The 17,196-nt window shown below is 31.1% G+C and overlaps 2 protein-coding genes across 2 annotated transcripts; both read right to left on the bottom strand.

Moving 5' to 3' along the window:
• Positions 1 to 1,176: 1,176 nt before the first annotated feature.
• On the bottom strand, positions 1,177 to 4,630 carry LOC105159063 (Leucine-rich receptor-like protein kinase family protein). Its single transcript, XM_011075999.3, has 2 exons — positions 1,987 to 4,630; positions 1,177 to 1,863 (listed from the first exon to the last, which is right to left on the bottom strand). The coding sequence occupies exons 1-2, from the start codon at positions 4,538 to 4,540 to the stop codon at positions 1,475 to 1,477; spliced, it is 2,943 nt and encodes a 980-aa protein (XP_011074301.1). The 5' UTR covers positions 4,541 to 4,630; the 3' UTR covers positions 1,177 to 1,474.
• Positions 4,631 to 16,023: 11,393 nt separating this feature from the next.
• Positions 16,024 to 16,985, bottom strand: RAS1 (RESPONSE TO ABA AND SALT 1). Its single transcript, XM_011075998.3, has one exon. The coding sequence runs from the start codon at positions 16,936 to 16,938 to the stop codon at positions 16,114 to 16,116; it is 825 nt and encodes a 274-aa protein (XP_011074300.1). The 5' UTR covers positions 16,939 to 16,985; the 3' UTR covers positions 16,024 to 16,113.
• Between the last annotated feature and the right edge of the window lie 211 nt (positions 16,986 to 17,196).

Below are 17,196 nucleotides of genomic sequence, written 5' to 3'. Positions count from 1 at the left end.
ACCTCAATAATTAGTGTTCGGTTTGTCTATGAGAAACAAATAAATGGAATTTCCATAAAGATCTTAGTCTAAATCAAATGTATGTTGTTCCTCTAATACACATTTTGCCGTCTTTGGTCTCCATACCTAATTATTAAGGATGGAATGTCGGAAAACTAATGTGCCTTGTGCTCATCAAATTCTGTCAAATTATTAATGAACAACATATTAAAATTATGATAGATAAGGCCTAATTCAATTTACGAAATTAAAAATCAGAACTCTAAGGTTATTTGTTTCGAGCTTGGCTAATATGTGGGATATTTTTATTTTAATAGTATATGTAATTCTATGTTAATAATAAGTGTTTATTAGATATTGTTATCTGATATTGATGAATAGAAGTGTTGATTAGATATAATTATCGCTCAAATTACATATTACCCCCTTGTGTTTTCAAAAGTCAGCTAAAAACCCCCTATGTGTTTTAAAAATAGGCAAAAAAGAATTCCTCTATTTTTTCGAGGGGTTAGCTAATTTTTGAAAATACTGGATGGTAATATGCAATTTGGTCTATAATTATCTGATATTTATTAATAGTATATCATTCATGTTATAGTTGTTGGTAGTTATTAAATATTTGATAGATTAATTACATTCAAACTCCCTATAAAAATATGAAATTACACCTTCTCCCTAAAAAGTTTTGAAATTACACTTACACCCCTCCAAAAATTTCTTCATTTAATTAGACCCCCTCCCGTTAGGGTTTGGATGAAAAATGCTGACGCTAGCAAAAAAGTTACATAAAATTTTAATTTTGTCCTTCGTTTAACATTTGCATATGTAATTCTATACTTATAAATGAATAAATATAATATATATATATATATATATATAAAGTGAGGTAACATCAATATATTTTTTTCCTTTATAAGTACAAGCTTTACATGAGAATATTAAATGAGAGTAAACTTTAAATTATGTAATATTGTTGTCCAAACCATAACCAAAAAAGGTTAAGTGTGAACAATAAATTCTCTTAAGGAGTGTGAGTGTAATTTTAGAACTTAGGGGGAAAATGTAATTTTATATTTTGAGAGGAGGTCTAAGTGTAATTAACCCTATTTGATATTTAATATTGTTATGATAATCAACTTATTCAACAAAAGAATAATAGTTCGTAGTTTTCGCACATAAAAAAAAACGGGTGACATGCCTTGAGCTTATTGTTCGTCAACAAGAAGGATACCATTACATGATACAGTAAAAGTGCATTTGGCACTTGAAAACTAAGTTTCATACCATACATATATATATTCTACATAAACTATCTTACAAACGGGTAATTTTCTAAAATTAACGCGAAATTCTTCGCGCTAAATAACTATATTACATGCTATTTCATCACCTGGCGCGAAAAACTAGTTTAGATGAAATAGCGAAACCCATAGTACATTTTGAAGATGAGAAAGTCAAAATTTCCGGGGTCGAATCATAATTTATGATTCTCCATCAACTCTTCTTTCTTGCCCCCACCATCCTTACTAACAACAATGCTGAGTAAGTGCCAAGGCTGAGCTTCCTCCAGCATTTGCACCACAGTTCTCATTGTAGGCCTTAACGTGTGAAGCCTGGCTGTGCACAGAATGGCAACTTTCAAGACTTTGATGGCATTTTCCCTATGAACTTCAGGAATTGCTGAATCCACCAAACTCACTACACTCTCTTTGGTTTTGAGCTTCCCACATACCCAATCAACTATGTCCTTATTCTCCCCGAACTCGGGCTCTATCGGTCTCTTACCCGTCACGAGCTCCATCAGTACGACTCCAAAGCTATATACGTCGCTCTTTTCGTTCACTTTGTTAGTGTACGCGTATTCTGCAGGGTTAAATGTAATTCAAGTTAAAAATTTGATGTTTTTTCTCTTTTAACAGTTTAAGCTTTTAGACAGGAACGTTATTTTAAGAATGATTATGAAAATAAGGGAATGGATTTGTTTACCTGGGGCTATATATCCATGTGTTCCTGCAATGATTTGAGTGGATTCTTTGTTTGAATTTGCTTGAACAATCTTTGCAAGTCCGAAGTCTGCGATCCGAGGTTTCAAGTCTTCGTCCAACAGAATGTTGCTCGACTTAACATCACGGTGGATCACCGGCCTGTCGCAACCGTGGTGCAGATACTCTAGCCCTTTTGCTGCACCAAGGGCGACTTCGTACCTCGTCTCCCAATCAAGGGACAATTTCTTACAAGAGTGCAATCTGTCCCATAGACTTCCATTAGGCATATACTCATAAACCAACAAGCTGGAATCCTCACTGCTTATGCTGCAGTATAACTTAACCACATTTATGTGTCTTATGGAACTCAATGTTTGAACCTCAGCTTCAAATTCCCTGGACTTAGTCCTACGCCGAGCCAAGATAGGGGTTGAGCTACCCATCTTTTTCCGGCCACCATAGTCATCGGAGTGCCAAATGTGCTTCACCGCCAGTTCTTTGTCATTTCCAACGACTACACGGTACACATTCCCTGAGCCACCTTTGCCTATCAGATTCTCTTGCTTGATGGAATCAAGAATCTCATCTTCTGTGAAGGTCAGCACGTGGAAAGACTTTACATCCCATGAATCTTCTTTTAGAGACCGTTCACCTATGCGTTCATCCTTTTTCTTTAAGTAACAGAAGCCGGCGAGCGAGACGAGTAGGGCCACAGTAGCCACCATGAGTAGGATTAAGACCATACGAAGGTGTTGGGGCGTGTTGGATTGTGGAGAACATCTCTGGAATCCCCTGATTTTCTCACTGCAAAGACCAGCATTGCCTGAAAAGCTACCATTATAAGCCTCAGACCAAAGGGTTTCCGGTATTGAACCGGTCAATCGGTTGTTTGAGAGATCAAGAAGATTTAGCCTCAGAGAGGACAGGGTTCCGGGAATTGGACCAGAAAGCTGATTTCTTGACAGATTCAAGAAATTGAGAGCTGGTAATGAGCCGAGAGAGGCCGGAATTGGGCCAGAAAATGTGTTTTGAGCCATGTTAACGTCGTTGATGGCATGACAAGAGCCTAATGAATCTGGTATTGGACCAGAAAACTTGTTGCCCTGCAACGAAAGAGTGGTGAGCTGCTTCAACTCCCCGATTGCGGCTGGTATTTCACCGGAAAACTGGTTGTAGCTCAAGTCAATAGACACCAAAGATGAAGCATTTGTAATCTGAGAAGGTAATTCACCAGAAAACCTGTTTTTTCCAAGGACAAGATTTGCCAAAGACTCGGCATTTCCAATATCAGAAGTAATAGGCCCTTCAAAGTCATTTTCGGCAAGATCGATTAGTTCTGCATTAGGCAGGCCCCATATTCCACCAGGAACCTGACCTGATAGCCTGTTTTTGCTGACCCGAAACCTGATTAACGTGGTGCAGTTCGCGTAGCTACCTGGAATTTCGCCTGTGAAATTGTTTTGGAGCATCAAGAGCTTCACCATAGTACCCTTCTTGCACATGTCCGGTGGAATTGGACCGGTGAGGAAATTCTCAGACACATCTATGAAAATGAACTCAGCCCATGATCCCAGCTTCTGTGGTAGCTGTCCTGTCAGCTTATTCTCGTAAAGTGATAAGTTCACGAGATTCTTGAAATCCCCGAGCTCAGCAGGGACTTCACCTGAAAACTGATTCTGGAAAAGCTGTAGACTTTTGAGCTTATTCAAGAACCTGATTTCAGAAAGATTTCCATATAGACGATTCGTGGAGGCATCAAAATACTCGAGATTTGTCAAATTTCCCAGTCCTGGAGGCAACTCCCCCGTCAAATCATTCAAATAAAGCTCAAGCTGCCACAGCTTCTTAAGCTTGGTAATGCCCCTTGGAATCTCTCCAGTGATATAATTCTGCGCCAATTCCAACTCAATCAGCTCGCCAAGATTCCCAATTTCCTCCGGGATTTCCCCTTCAATGCTACAATTTGACAGGTACAGCCAATTCATCTTCGTAAGATTCAGAATCACAGACGGGAATGGCGTTCGATCAAAGGGATTGTCCCCAAGACTCAACACCTGAAGATTCGTCATGTTTTTCAGAGAATTCCAGGGAAAAGTCCCCGAAAATCCACTCTTATTCGCGTGCAGAGAAACCAACCCGCTCAGCGAAGATACCTCCGGAAATGATCCCGAGAAAACATTGTTCCCAAGGTCCAAGTACGTAAGCGAAACGCAGTTATTCAATTCCTGAGTTACACGCCCATAAAGATTGTTGAAACCCAGAGACAGCTTTTCCAATGATTTAAGCTGGCAAACAGAGCTCAACGGAAGTAAGCCAGTGAGATTCCGGTTGGAGAGTTCGATTTCTTTGACGAAGCCATTGGAATCACAGGTGATTCCTGAGAAGCTGCAAACAGGGGTACTCGATTCCCAGGAATCAAAGACTTTGGTGTTGGAATCTTGGAAGGCAGCTTTGATGGATAGAAGGGTTTGGAGCTCGTCGGAAGAGGCGACGAAGAGGAGGCAGAAGAGGGAGAGAAGGTGGAAGCTCCGTCGGTAAACGGTGGCCGCCGCCATGTCGGACGGTGGTTTGACAAAGGGAGGATTGTTTTTGTCGTGGGCCGTCTGAAAGACGTGAGTGAAAGGAAGACCAGAAGGTGTGACGCTCTTATATTAGACTCTCTTCATTCACACTTGCTACGGACAATGATTGATATTTTTTTTTCCAATTTTGTTAAATATTTAATATTTTTGGCTCCACTCCTTCAACTATAGTTGGTGTGAGTTGTCGCACAAGATTATAAACAGATAATTACACTCTTTTTTCTTGAAATTTAGTAAGTTATATATAATTTTTTTATGATTTCAGAAATTTCATTTAACACTCTTAAAATTTACTTTCGTCTAATAAATAAATATAAAATTAAGTTTAAAATTTCATAAAATATGAGGTGAATTTGAAATAGACGTAAACGATGGAATTAGTTTTACGATTTTACCTAAGTTGGCATAGTGTTTTATTTCTTTAAAATTACTTTATATTTGATACAAGAAATTTGGAATAAGGAAAATGAAAAAAATGGGAGTGATGATTGATGATGAAAGGTTGGACTATAATGGGGCCATATCTGACCCTTTATTGCAACCCATCCATTTTGTATTTTGAATCAATGTCTTATTTTATTAGGGTTGATCCACACTGACAATATTAAAATTATTATTGAAAATATATACTAAAATAATAATAAATTTTATTTTTATCATTTTATAACTATTAGTAATAAAATATTATACTTAAACTTATCGTCATAGATAATTAATGGCACATTAACAATGACAACTCAAAAATAATACAATAGAATAGAATATTATACATATTTTTTATCACTATTCTTTTTTTTTTATAACAACTTTCACAAAATAAAAGTTTTTCTCAAAATTATGAAACTTATTATTGTGACAAAAAAAATTATCACTAAATAAATATAATTAGCATTAATATTAAAATTATCTCCTGATTTTTTGCTAACTTAATTTCTCCTTTTTATAGTGTTTCATATTCTACTTCACATATAATGTAAATACATTGATAAATAAATTCTACGATAAATCGCGGATATAAAATATTATTTTCAAATAGAAAACTCAGACCTGTTACACCCATACAACTCACCCACAGTCATTTCCATTCTAAGTTTGGTGTCTAAATCGTAATGAAAGGGGTTCAGTATTTATAACAATGAATTTTAAAAGAGAATTTAAATATAATTTTAAGATTTTTTTAAAGGAGGACGTAATTTCGTATTACTAGACAAAAAGTGTACATCATAATTATAAAAAGGGATAATTATATTTACACCCTTGATCTATGGTATGTTTACACAAATCACCTCTATCTTTTAGATAGTTACACATACACCCACAAAAATATCATTATTACTTACACAAACCATCTCTTACTTTTTTTAAAAATTACATGCACATCCCCATAAATGTTAGTATCATTACGCAAATACAATTATATAAAAAATATGAATAATTTATATAAATAAAAAATAAATCAGACAATGTATATATAATTATCCCTAATAAAAATATTAAACAGAGGGCAAATATGGGTAAGCATACAAAAAGAGTAGAGATGATGGGTTCAATCACAATAGACAGAAAGTGGAAAGTGCAGACCATAAATCCACACTATCTGATTTGAGGGGAAAGGATGAAGGAGATGGGGATGTCACAGCAGCAAGGTGGTAGTGTCTTTTAGTGAAGTAGTCGATGCCGCAACGAAACTTCATCCGCCGCCCACTTTGACTTTGTTCTCCCGCAACCTTCACGTGTCCTCCTTTCGCCACCTTTCACTTCTCTCCCTTTACCACCTTTTGTCTTATGTCTTATCATTAAGTAGATGGGGAAAAAAAATGATAATTACACGTATATTTTTTATAATTATAAAAATTATATTTAGTATTTTTAAAGTTTATTTTTATTTAATAAATAAGTTTTTTCGTTAATCAAACTCCATTAAATTTGCTAATATATTAACAAAAAGAATCAGAAAAAATACTAACCCTTAATTGACTTATTACTGACTTATTGCAGGTCAAATAAATTTTTCTATGAACAAATTAGTTAAGGCATGTGATATGAGGAGGTGTATATCTTCACTGTTATAAGGGTAATTTAGTTCGAAGAAAATTATTTGACATGTAACAAAAAAGTAATCAGTCAGTCGAGAATAATATCAATTTTCATTCAATTTTTTTCTTTGTTAGTAACAGCAAATTCAGTTAATTTTGACTAATGAAATGACTTTATTTATTAGACGGAGGCAAACCTCAAAGGTGCTACGTGTAATTTTCTAAATCATAGAGAATTTACATGTAATTACATCAGACTTAAGAGATGGGAATGTAATTATCCCAAAAAGGACAATTAAACACATCGAATCGAATATTTTTTTATTTTAAATAGCATATAAATATATTATACGACACTGTACTAAATTTCGAATGCTCATTCCCTATTTAGATCAATTTCCTTATGTTCACATTCATTAATCAATACCATTTTCTTTTTGAATTTGTATCCGATTTACTGTTTTTGTGCTCACATTGCTTGCTTGTGTTGCCGTTGCTGTATATTGTGTTGTTGTTCTTGTCAGAGCCACAGAGTGTCGGCTTAAAATCCTATTATCGATATTTTTGGATGGAGTAATTGTTTACTATCAGACTACTAGTCATACAGTGCCCCTTTTCCATGTTTTATGAAAGGCGCTCTGTGATAGGTGGTATCAATGCGTATAATCTTTTTAATAAAATAAATAACGTAAGTACTATACATGTGGCATGTGTATATTAAAAGAAATAAAAGATGCAATCAAAACTTTACTATAATTTTTAGAGTATTTATTAGGTACTGTATGACGATTTTATTTTATATGATTGATTATTTTTTTTAGGATTGTACATTATTATATTACGAATATTAATGACAACTATAATATATTTATCATGTAACTAGTTAAATCTCAAACCCAATATGAACTATAATTTTCCAATAATTACTGCATGCAACTGTTTATACAAAATAGTATTTATGAATTAATGTTGTATCTCGTATTTTAAATCATAAATGCACATTAAGTGTATAAAATATTTATTTTTGAAATATATATGTTACATAAATTATGCATGATTTTATATATGTGAAGTTAAAAATAAGATATAATTTTATAATAGTCATATATATATATATATATATAACTATCCATCATCACATATTACATTGGTGTGTATCACTGTCTTTTTCCTAAATTTATTACTTTTACTTCATATACATTTTAAAATATTATACTTTTAGGAAAAAAAAATGAAATAAAATCTCAAGACTATATATAGCACTTAGACAGTAAGATAGAAATTATTATGTTACTTTTTTTCCCCCAAAAGAAACATTTGAATAATATAAAAAAAATGGATTTGAGTGGATAAAGCAAATAATTCACGAAACATATTAATCGATAAAAAATATTTTAAAATATATAAAATTATAATTCATATTCGTGAATAGTATTTTGGACAGTTTATTGAAAAATTGAATAAAAATTTAAGAAAATTAATGGAATAAGTTGGTTGTTAAATGAAATTTAATGTTAGATGTTAAATTTCAATTAAAGTCATTTTAATTTTCACTTTTAAATATTGTTGTTCTGCGTGGTAATAAAGGCACGTGTTTCTCACGGCCGTCGGTGCGTCGGTCGTAATATGTATTTGAGTAGGGGATGATTAGGAATGACCAACTTTGACTAATAATATATTTGTAACCCCATCCCGAGGCCCAACGTGTGAAATCAATTATTTCAATACTGCTCATTGCATCATATCATCTCCCCTTTATGCATTTTTGTTTTATTTTATAAGGATAATTATAATTCCATCATTTAAATTTGGTATAGTTATATGTAATTTTTATGTAATTTGAAAATTCATATTTAACGATTTTGATGTTTGTTTATGTCTTCATTAGTCAAAATTTATTAAATTTGTTTGTATTAATAAAAAAAATCAGAAAGAAAAGGTCCAATCTTCGATTGATTTGCATGTTAAATAAATCTTTTTAATGACCAAATTACTCTCATACATCTTCACGTCTTTAATGGATGTGAAAAAGTATATCTCCACCGTTACAAAAATAGTTTAGTGCGAAAAGAATTATTTAACCTGCAATAAGTTAGTAATCAATTAATTGAGGGTAAATATTATTTCTCGTTCGCTTCTTTTTTCGTTGATATCAACAAGTTTAGTTAATTTTAACTATCGGAGGAACTTATTTGTTAGACGAAAGCAAATTTTAAGAGTGCTAGATGTAATTTTATAGACTACAGAGGGTATACGTAATTACATTAAACATAAGAGAATGGGAGTGTAATTATCCGTAATAATAAAATTATATTTTATATGTAATATACTAATACTTTGAATAAATTATAAATATTGCTCAAATAAAAAATATTTATATAGTTCTTACATGATGAGGTAAAATTACTACTTTACTTATTTTACTATTTTTAAAAAAGAATATTTGAAGAAGTATCTAAAAATATGAGAGGACAGGTAACGTAAATATTCCATTGAGAATATTAGTTTGTAATAATATTTTATAAATTTAAAAAATATAGAAAATTATAATTTATAATTCAAAAGGACATTTTAAGAGTTTATGGTTAGATGACACCCTAATAGAATAGGCTTATCGATACACAAATGTTAAAATCAGGGAGTATTTGTAATTTTTCATACAATAAAAAAGTATTTATAGTTATGCTAAATTTTAAGTAAAGTAGCATTAATTTACTCTATAATATTTATATACATACATTATATTTTAATATTTATAATAATAATTTTACGATTTTTGTATCTCAATATTTTTTTTTTATTTCCTGCTCGTGTTAAACTTAATTATATGGATATATATTTCAAATAAATTAAATTACTACTGAAATTTAATTTAATTTAATTTAATTATATATATAAATACGTGAATCTCTAGAGCGTAGAAGCTGCCAAACATCTCCTGACTGCAGTACTAGAGAATTAAACTATTAAAAAATGTATGCACGTAACATTTATCATGAACTAGTCGACATACTTAATATTTATATATGTAATTATTAAAGTTGCGACATCTACATTATGGACTGTTTGGCTGTACACGGCTCTATTATGGATGGGCATGTTCTACTGCACATTATAAAACAAATTAAATTCTCATAAAATAATTAATTAGTATATGATTCGTATCTTTGGAGATTGAAAAGTTTGTTATAACCAATAAATTAAATATTTCACTAATAAAATTACATGTTTTTGGTTAATAATAGTTAGCTTTCACATTGAGACCACTAACGAAATTGTGCTTGTGATGTTAAATTTAACATATAAATTTAAATTTTTATTTAAAATTAAATTCATATCTGACGTGATCTTGTGTTGGACAACATATTATGAATGAAAAGAATGATAAACATATTAATTAAAAATTAATTAGTAGATGAAAAATTGCATAAAAGTAGCTACTTGTAAATGGTTGTGAATGTGATGTGATATAAGTAAGGGTTAATTATATTTAAATTCCCTCTAAAAATGTGAACACTCCCTTCCTCTGGAAGAAAAATTTGAAATTATATTTACACCCCATTCAAAAATTCACTGTTTACACCTGACTCTTTTTTCGTTAGGGTTTAGACGAAAAATATTAGTATTAGCAAAAACTAATTACGTATTTTTTAATTTTACTCTTCATATATTAGTCTGGTAAATTACAACGACCTCCCATGAGATTTGATATAACTACAAATACCCTGTTTGAAAAATTATGAATATCCCCCTTATTTTAACAGCCGTCTAACAATTAGCGTTAGTTTCCGTTAGGCTTTTATCTATTTTTATTGTGAACTGACCAAAAAGCCCTTGTGGACTAAAAATTATAATTTTATTTATTTTAAAAAATTTGCTAATTTTTTTATCGACTAACTGATAATTTTTATATAAATTTATATTTACTTCTATCCAAAAATTACATAATTTCATTGAACATCACGGGGGTATTTGTAATTTTTCAAACAATAAGGGGGTATTCGTAATTATGCCAAACCTCAGAGGAGATCATTATAATTTACCCTATAACATTTTCATGTAATAATTTTATACTTATAAAAAAAATATAATGAATTAACCTCACTTTATATATATATATATATTATATTTATCCTTTTACAGATACAAAAATATACATGCAAATGTTAAACACGGAGCAAAATTAAAAATTTATGTAAGCTTTTTGACTAACATAAATATTTTTTGTTCAAATCCTAATGAAGGGAAGTCAAGTATAAAAGAATTTTTTTAAAAAGGGTATAAATATAATTATTATAATTTAACATTTGAGAGGAGTCTAAATGTAATTAATTCTACAATTAAACACGACTTAATTGCTATTTTATCTAAAACGCAGTGGCGTCGTTGTCTTATCACATGCTTGGGCGGTACTAAGAGTCAAAAGCCATGACGTCTCAGAGTTTACTCATATCATATCAAATATTCTCCATCTATGTTTATTTTTTTATAAAAATTAAATAAATAAATGCAAACTTGATTAAAAAAAAAAAAAACTAATCTGTCAAATCCAAAGTTGCTTTTAAACAAAGAATTACAAGAAAAATACCAACAATGATTTTTCTGGATAGGTATCTTTAATGAAAAAATACCAACAGGAAAAATGATTCAAATTGACACTGCATATTAAGGCTAATCCTAAAATATAAACGACAAATTATATCATTCAGTATATCAAAATATTAAACACTGATCGAGTACATCAATATATGATTTGAATGTATTTATTGATTTGAATTATTGATTAACGTGTTGAGTTAATCTTATTGAGCAATAATTACAGAGTCAAGCAATAATTGCAGTCAATTTTGGGAAGAAAAGGGACATTCTCAGCCACTTACTTGAATTGCCACTCAATGGAATTATTATTAATTAATTAATAAAAAAAGAAGAATGGGATTATTATTATTATTGTTATTAATGCTTTTGACGACTTTCAACCCAACAAATCTCTGCACTTGAGTTTATTTAATGTTTAATCAAAGTTCAAAAGGCTAATTGAGTTCTTTCAAATCTTTCAAGATCTTATTGGATTCATTCACAGCAAATTAACGATTCATTGGATGAGTAGGTATCCAGTCTATTAATATTTTATTATTTATTTATTTTAAGTTTATTGATTAATTTAAAAATATTTATGTATTGCGTAGTAATAACTCTATATTGATTAATTTAGAACTATATATTGATGTGTTTTCAATTTTTTTTAAAAAAAATCTAACAATGAAAGTTTGCTGATTGAATACATAAAGCATTGAGTGCATTATGAATTTTGTTTGAATTATGAAATCCCACATCGATTCTTTTTTTTTTTTCCTTCTTTTGAGAAAAATAAACTTTTTATTTGCATTTTGATAAAGGTTTTTTTTTTTTTTTCAAATGGTAATTATATCAGCTCTTCATAATCTGAACAACACATCAATTCAATTAATACATCAATATAACTTTAAACAATAAATAAATTACAATAACCCACATAAAATGAAACAAACACCCACATATTCGGTGGAATTTGAAGCCATAATTTTCAAATTATTCATGGACCTCTACCTTAATGAAGGTTTATTGTTATTAATATATGTTTCTTCAAAAAGGTATTTTTGCTATTTCACCATAAAAATACAAAAAAAAGGAGATGAAAATTTAATAAAGACTAACTAATTGAATTAGTTATTGCATGATCATTAAAACTTTATAAAATATTTATAATTATGTTAAATTTTAAAAAAATTCATTGTAATTCACTTAAATATATATCCATATATATATACAATTAATTACTTGGTGTACGAAACTACTGAATTTATTATTTGAAGTATCGAAAAATACACATCCCGAAATCACCACATGCATGAGATAATGTTATCTATTAATTCTTTAATTATGATATTAATTTTCCTAATATTATACTTCAAAGGTGATGGCTGCTTCGACCACTGATAAAGGGACTTTTGAATTCCTCAGTCAATGCATAATTACATACAAAATCAATGGGATAAAAATGAAAAATGGGCAATTCTTGTCAGATGATTAGACATAAACTAATCCCATACATACAATGTTGTTACTGCGATACGAAAATTTTAAATTCAAATTGGGTTTGATCAGATTTGAATCAATTATACGACAATTGCAACATAATTATTTTGTGGTTGATATACAATTTAAGAAACATGACCAATTACATGACAAGTATATTATATTTACTTGATAACTGATTTTATTTAATTAAATTTGATTTGAATAAAAAATTTTGTTGCAACATATTGTGGAGTGGAGCACTGACATAACAAAGAGAGATTGGAAAGTAAAATGCAATGTCCTTTAAAGTGAAACATTAGTGTTCAATGATTCAAATTGTTTATTAAAGGTAGGTACATATAGGGTAGGAGAGGATAACAACGTTAATGATCAAAGTGAGGGAGTAGTTGCCCAAGTGGGAGGAATTGACCATCTCATAATTCCGACAAAGTGGAGCACTTACAATTGTTTGTAATGGTGAAACACGTATAATTAATCATATACACCTACGACTTTAAGTTTATGGGTTCGAATTTAATTGAATGTATAAATATTATTTTATTTTATGTAAATTAATTATAGTTTATTTTTTAAATTATTTTAATGTATTAATTCAATTAATGAATTATTTAATTTATTTAAATATTAATATAATTGTATAACTATTACTTAAAAAAGAATTCCATAAAAAAACATGTCAGACGAAAAGTCCGAAACCATCCTGTGCTGCGCTTAATAGCACTCGAAACCCGCCCTACCTTCAGATTCAATGGTCTAACCTACAACATCCTGTTCTTTTTTTCAATTTAATTGATATAATCAATTAATAAATTGCGTTTATTGTTTATATATATATATATATAATAAATTGTTATTAAATCTAAGATATTATTTATCTTGTAAAATGCGTTTATTTAAATATAACTTAAATTTTTTTAATAAATTAATAGTGTTAATGAGTATTATTTCATAGCCGGTTTTACGGAAAATTTGAAACCCAGACCCTACCTTAACTTGGACCTGATCATTTATACTCAAGTCCAACCCTATTTGTGCCTGGTCCAGGGTAATAGGGTTGGGTGTCGAATTGGGTAGTTTGGTTTTGGGTCGAGTACCTGAAATTTCAGGTAGCTAAATTAGCTACTCGATTCGAAGGTTGCGGATACCCAATAGACGGGTATATCGAATACGTGATTTTTTTTTTTAAAAAAAAATTTGAAATCAAAATTTTAAAAAATAATTAAAAGCATAAAAAGTGTGTTACCATATGTTCATTTCATTCAGGAGGCACGCTTGTATGCCTCTATAGAGAGACTGTTCGAATCCTCTTCAATCGGAGGTTGTTCGAAGTCTCTGTTCACTTCACTAATTTTTTTATTAAAATTTAATTTTAAAATACTTTAATATACTTTTATTTAATCCTTTAGTATATTCAAAAAAAGTAAAAATTAAAAGATTTATTAAACAAAAATTAAATTAACCATTATAAACTAAACATTAAAAAAATTAAACATTAAACACCACTATTTGAGTTTATTAAATTTCTTTCACTTTCTTTTTGCGATATTTTAGGATTTGCAGAAATATAAATTGCGAAGAGAAGAGAAAAATAAAATAACATTTGAAATATTATTAAAGATTAAGAAAAATAAAAAAGATCTCGAGGAAGGAGAAAGTGTTTATTTTATTAGATATCGGGTACTTGATTGAGTAGTTTGGGTAGGACTCCTCTACCCAAAATCTGACCTGACTTTTAAAAGTTGGGTATCAGATACCCGATTGTATGTTATTTTTTGAAAAAATTGAAAAGTATCATCCCATCCCGATCGGGTCGGATCAAAACCCAAACTACCCGATCCAAATGCTCCCGCTATAGGACAGGGCTTTATTTTACCCATTTCAATTATCATTCCTAATTATATCACAACAACGGTATATAATTATTATATTTTTTTATCATCACTTTTTACATGTTACATCAATTATATTATTTGTATCTCGTTTAAACCATTTGATCTCATTTTTACTTTAACGAGATTAAATGAAATGCCAAACAATGATCCAAGAAATTGAGGTACAAATTTGATTTTGTTTTTCTCAAAATGGATTACTATAAATACGATGTTGTCTATGTGGAATTGGGCTAATGTCCCACAATGGGTTATTTGGATGAAAATGGGTTTGAATCACCCCCTGGTTTGGTCTCGGACTCGCCCCACTTGGAATGGGTTTTGAGTTTCAGTTTTTTAACTCGGACCCAGCTCAAATTTAATTTTTTTATAATTATTTTATAGATTTGTGTAAATATATAAGATGTGTATATTTTATTTATATTTGTATATGATACATAAAAATAATATTTTTATAAGTTAAAATAATTATATAAAATTATTTGTGGTTTTATATATAAAATTTTTATATTTTAAAACGTTGAATGTGCACATATAAGTTACAAAAAGGAAAAAATAATCATTCAATAATACTGTTTCAAATATGTAAAAACATTGTGTTCGTAATAGTTTTTAAAAAATTTTAATTTTTAAAACAAAATTAATTGTTTCCAGCTCATCCAACCCATTAGACCCTAAACTTGGATGAATTAGGTCATGGGTCCAAAACATTGTTACAAGTCAAAGTTTCAAATTCGGACAAATTTGCTCCGAATCTGATCTGATGTTATTATATGTATATAATCAAAATAAAAAATTATGATTTTAATCCCCTCGATTCCTATGTGGTTAGCAAGAACACAGAAAAAAGACTCGTTGTAGGTTTTTTTCAACCTATTTATTATAAAAGCATGTGTTCTCTATTTTAGGAGAAAATTAGTCTTAAGTACGGTATAAAATCAATACGTAGCTTATCATCATCTTAACTAATAAAATAGAATGCGGTCTTGCTGCAAGAATGACTTGTTAGCAAGAAATGCCTTCTTAAAAAGTGAATCAGAATCCACCTTGGAAAGATAGAGACCTTTACATAAAAACAAGGGTAGAATGCAATTGATGAATGTACAAACAATGGATTATTTGATCCATATTGATGAAGAAAAATGGATGAAGACTATAAAAACAATTTAAAGTGTAGAACATTTCCTTGTTTCAAAAAAATACCTTGTCTGAAACTTTACTAGGACTCACTATTAAAAGGCCCAAAGACAATTATGCTCCAGTAAAAAATTCCAATATCGTGTGTCAATGAAATTCATGAAAAAGAGCCAAAATTTTCTGACATAAAGACAAATAATATTATTTTAGCAACAGAAAATAATACATTACTAATTTATGGTGAAGTGGTTTGTTGCCGACCCATTTCAAAATTAGAGCTATTTAAGGTAAAACAAGAAAGAAGAAAACATAATTCTCAGCAATTAAAATGTATAATAAAACTCACTAAAATTATTAAATTAAAACAAGGGAAAGCTAATGCGTGTCATATTCCAACAGTAAATCAGGCTGGCGGCGGCAATGCCTCATCTACCGCCATTCTCTCTCTCTCTGAATCTTTCTCCACTCCCCACCTCCTCGACTGCAGCTGAAACCGCGCCACCGCCGCCAAGAACTTCACGCCCTGCACTGGGCTCAGAATCTCCACCACCTCCACCGCCGTCCACCCCTGAAGGGCGTCAGCATTCTCCACCACCACCAGCATCGCCGCCTTCAGCCGATCCATCGACGTGTCGAACTCCGTAACCTCGCCGTCCACCAGCTTCCCGAACTTCCTCATCAGACTATACAGGGGCTGCTCCGCCACGGTCTCCTGAACTCTAGCCATCGCCTGGGTGATCTCCCTCTCCTTCCGCCGCGTCTCGGCCTTCACCGCCTCGATCCTCTGCCTCTGCTCGGCGGACAGTTCCCCGCCCACCGAGTTCACGAGGATTGGAAACAGAATGGAGGGTCTGAACCCGGAAATCCACAGCATAGACCGCTCGAAAGAGGTGAGCCAGGGGGCGGAGAGCAGAAGAAAGACGTCGGCGTGGGCGGCCCTGGATTTTTCGCGGTAGAGTTCCTGGTAATGCGAGAAAACCTGGGGGATTATTTCACTGCATTCTCGGTGTCTGTGGAGGGTTTCGAGCTGCCGGAGAAAAGCTTCTTGCCGGGAAAGCCAGCGCTCGAAGAAGGAAGTGAAACTGGAATCAGTTGCCATGTGGGCATTTCTTGGAGGCCGTAACCGTAATCGAGAAATTACGAGGTATATATACATCGGTGGATTCGAGCGTCCAAAACGTGGAGGTCTACTTACGTTTTGTTTGGTCAACCAGGAAAGTTTCATCATATGAAAAATACATAAATTTTAATGTCAAAGAATAAATAATAAAAAGAGAATCCGACAATTCGGGTCCAATTTTTTATTTTTTTATATCATTTAATATATATTTTTGTAGGTTAAAGATGATATTGTATCCTCTATTTAGGAAAAAATATTATACATATGTTGTTATGCACAAAACATTTATAGACAATATTTTTCTCATAATTCAATGATTAATTTCTCAAGATAACAACATTACGAAATTTAAGAAATATTTTGATG

The sequence above is a fragment of the Sesamum indicum genome, linkage group LG3 (genome assembly GCF_026168435.1).
Source record: "Sesamum indicum cultivar Baizhima isolate 11 linkage group LG3, ASM2616843v1, whole genome shotgun sequence".
Lineage (NCBI taxonomy): Eukaryota > Viridiplantae > Streptophyta > Magnoliopsida > Lamiales > Pedaliaceae > Sesamum > Sesamum indicum.
This window is presented reverse-complemented; position numbering and strand designations above follow the sequence as displayed.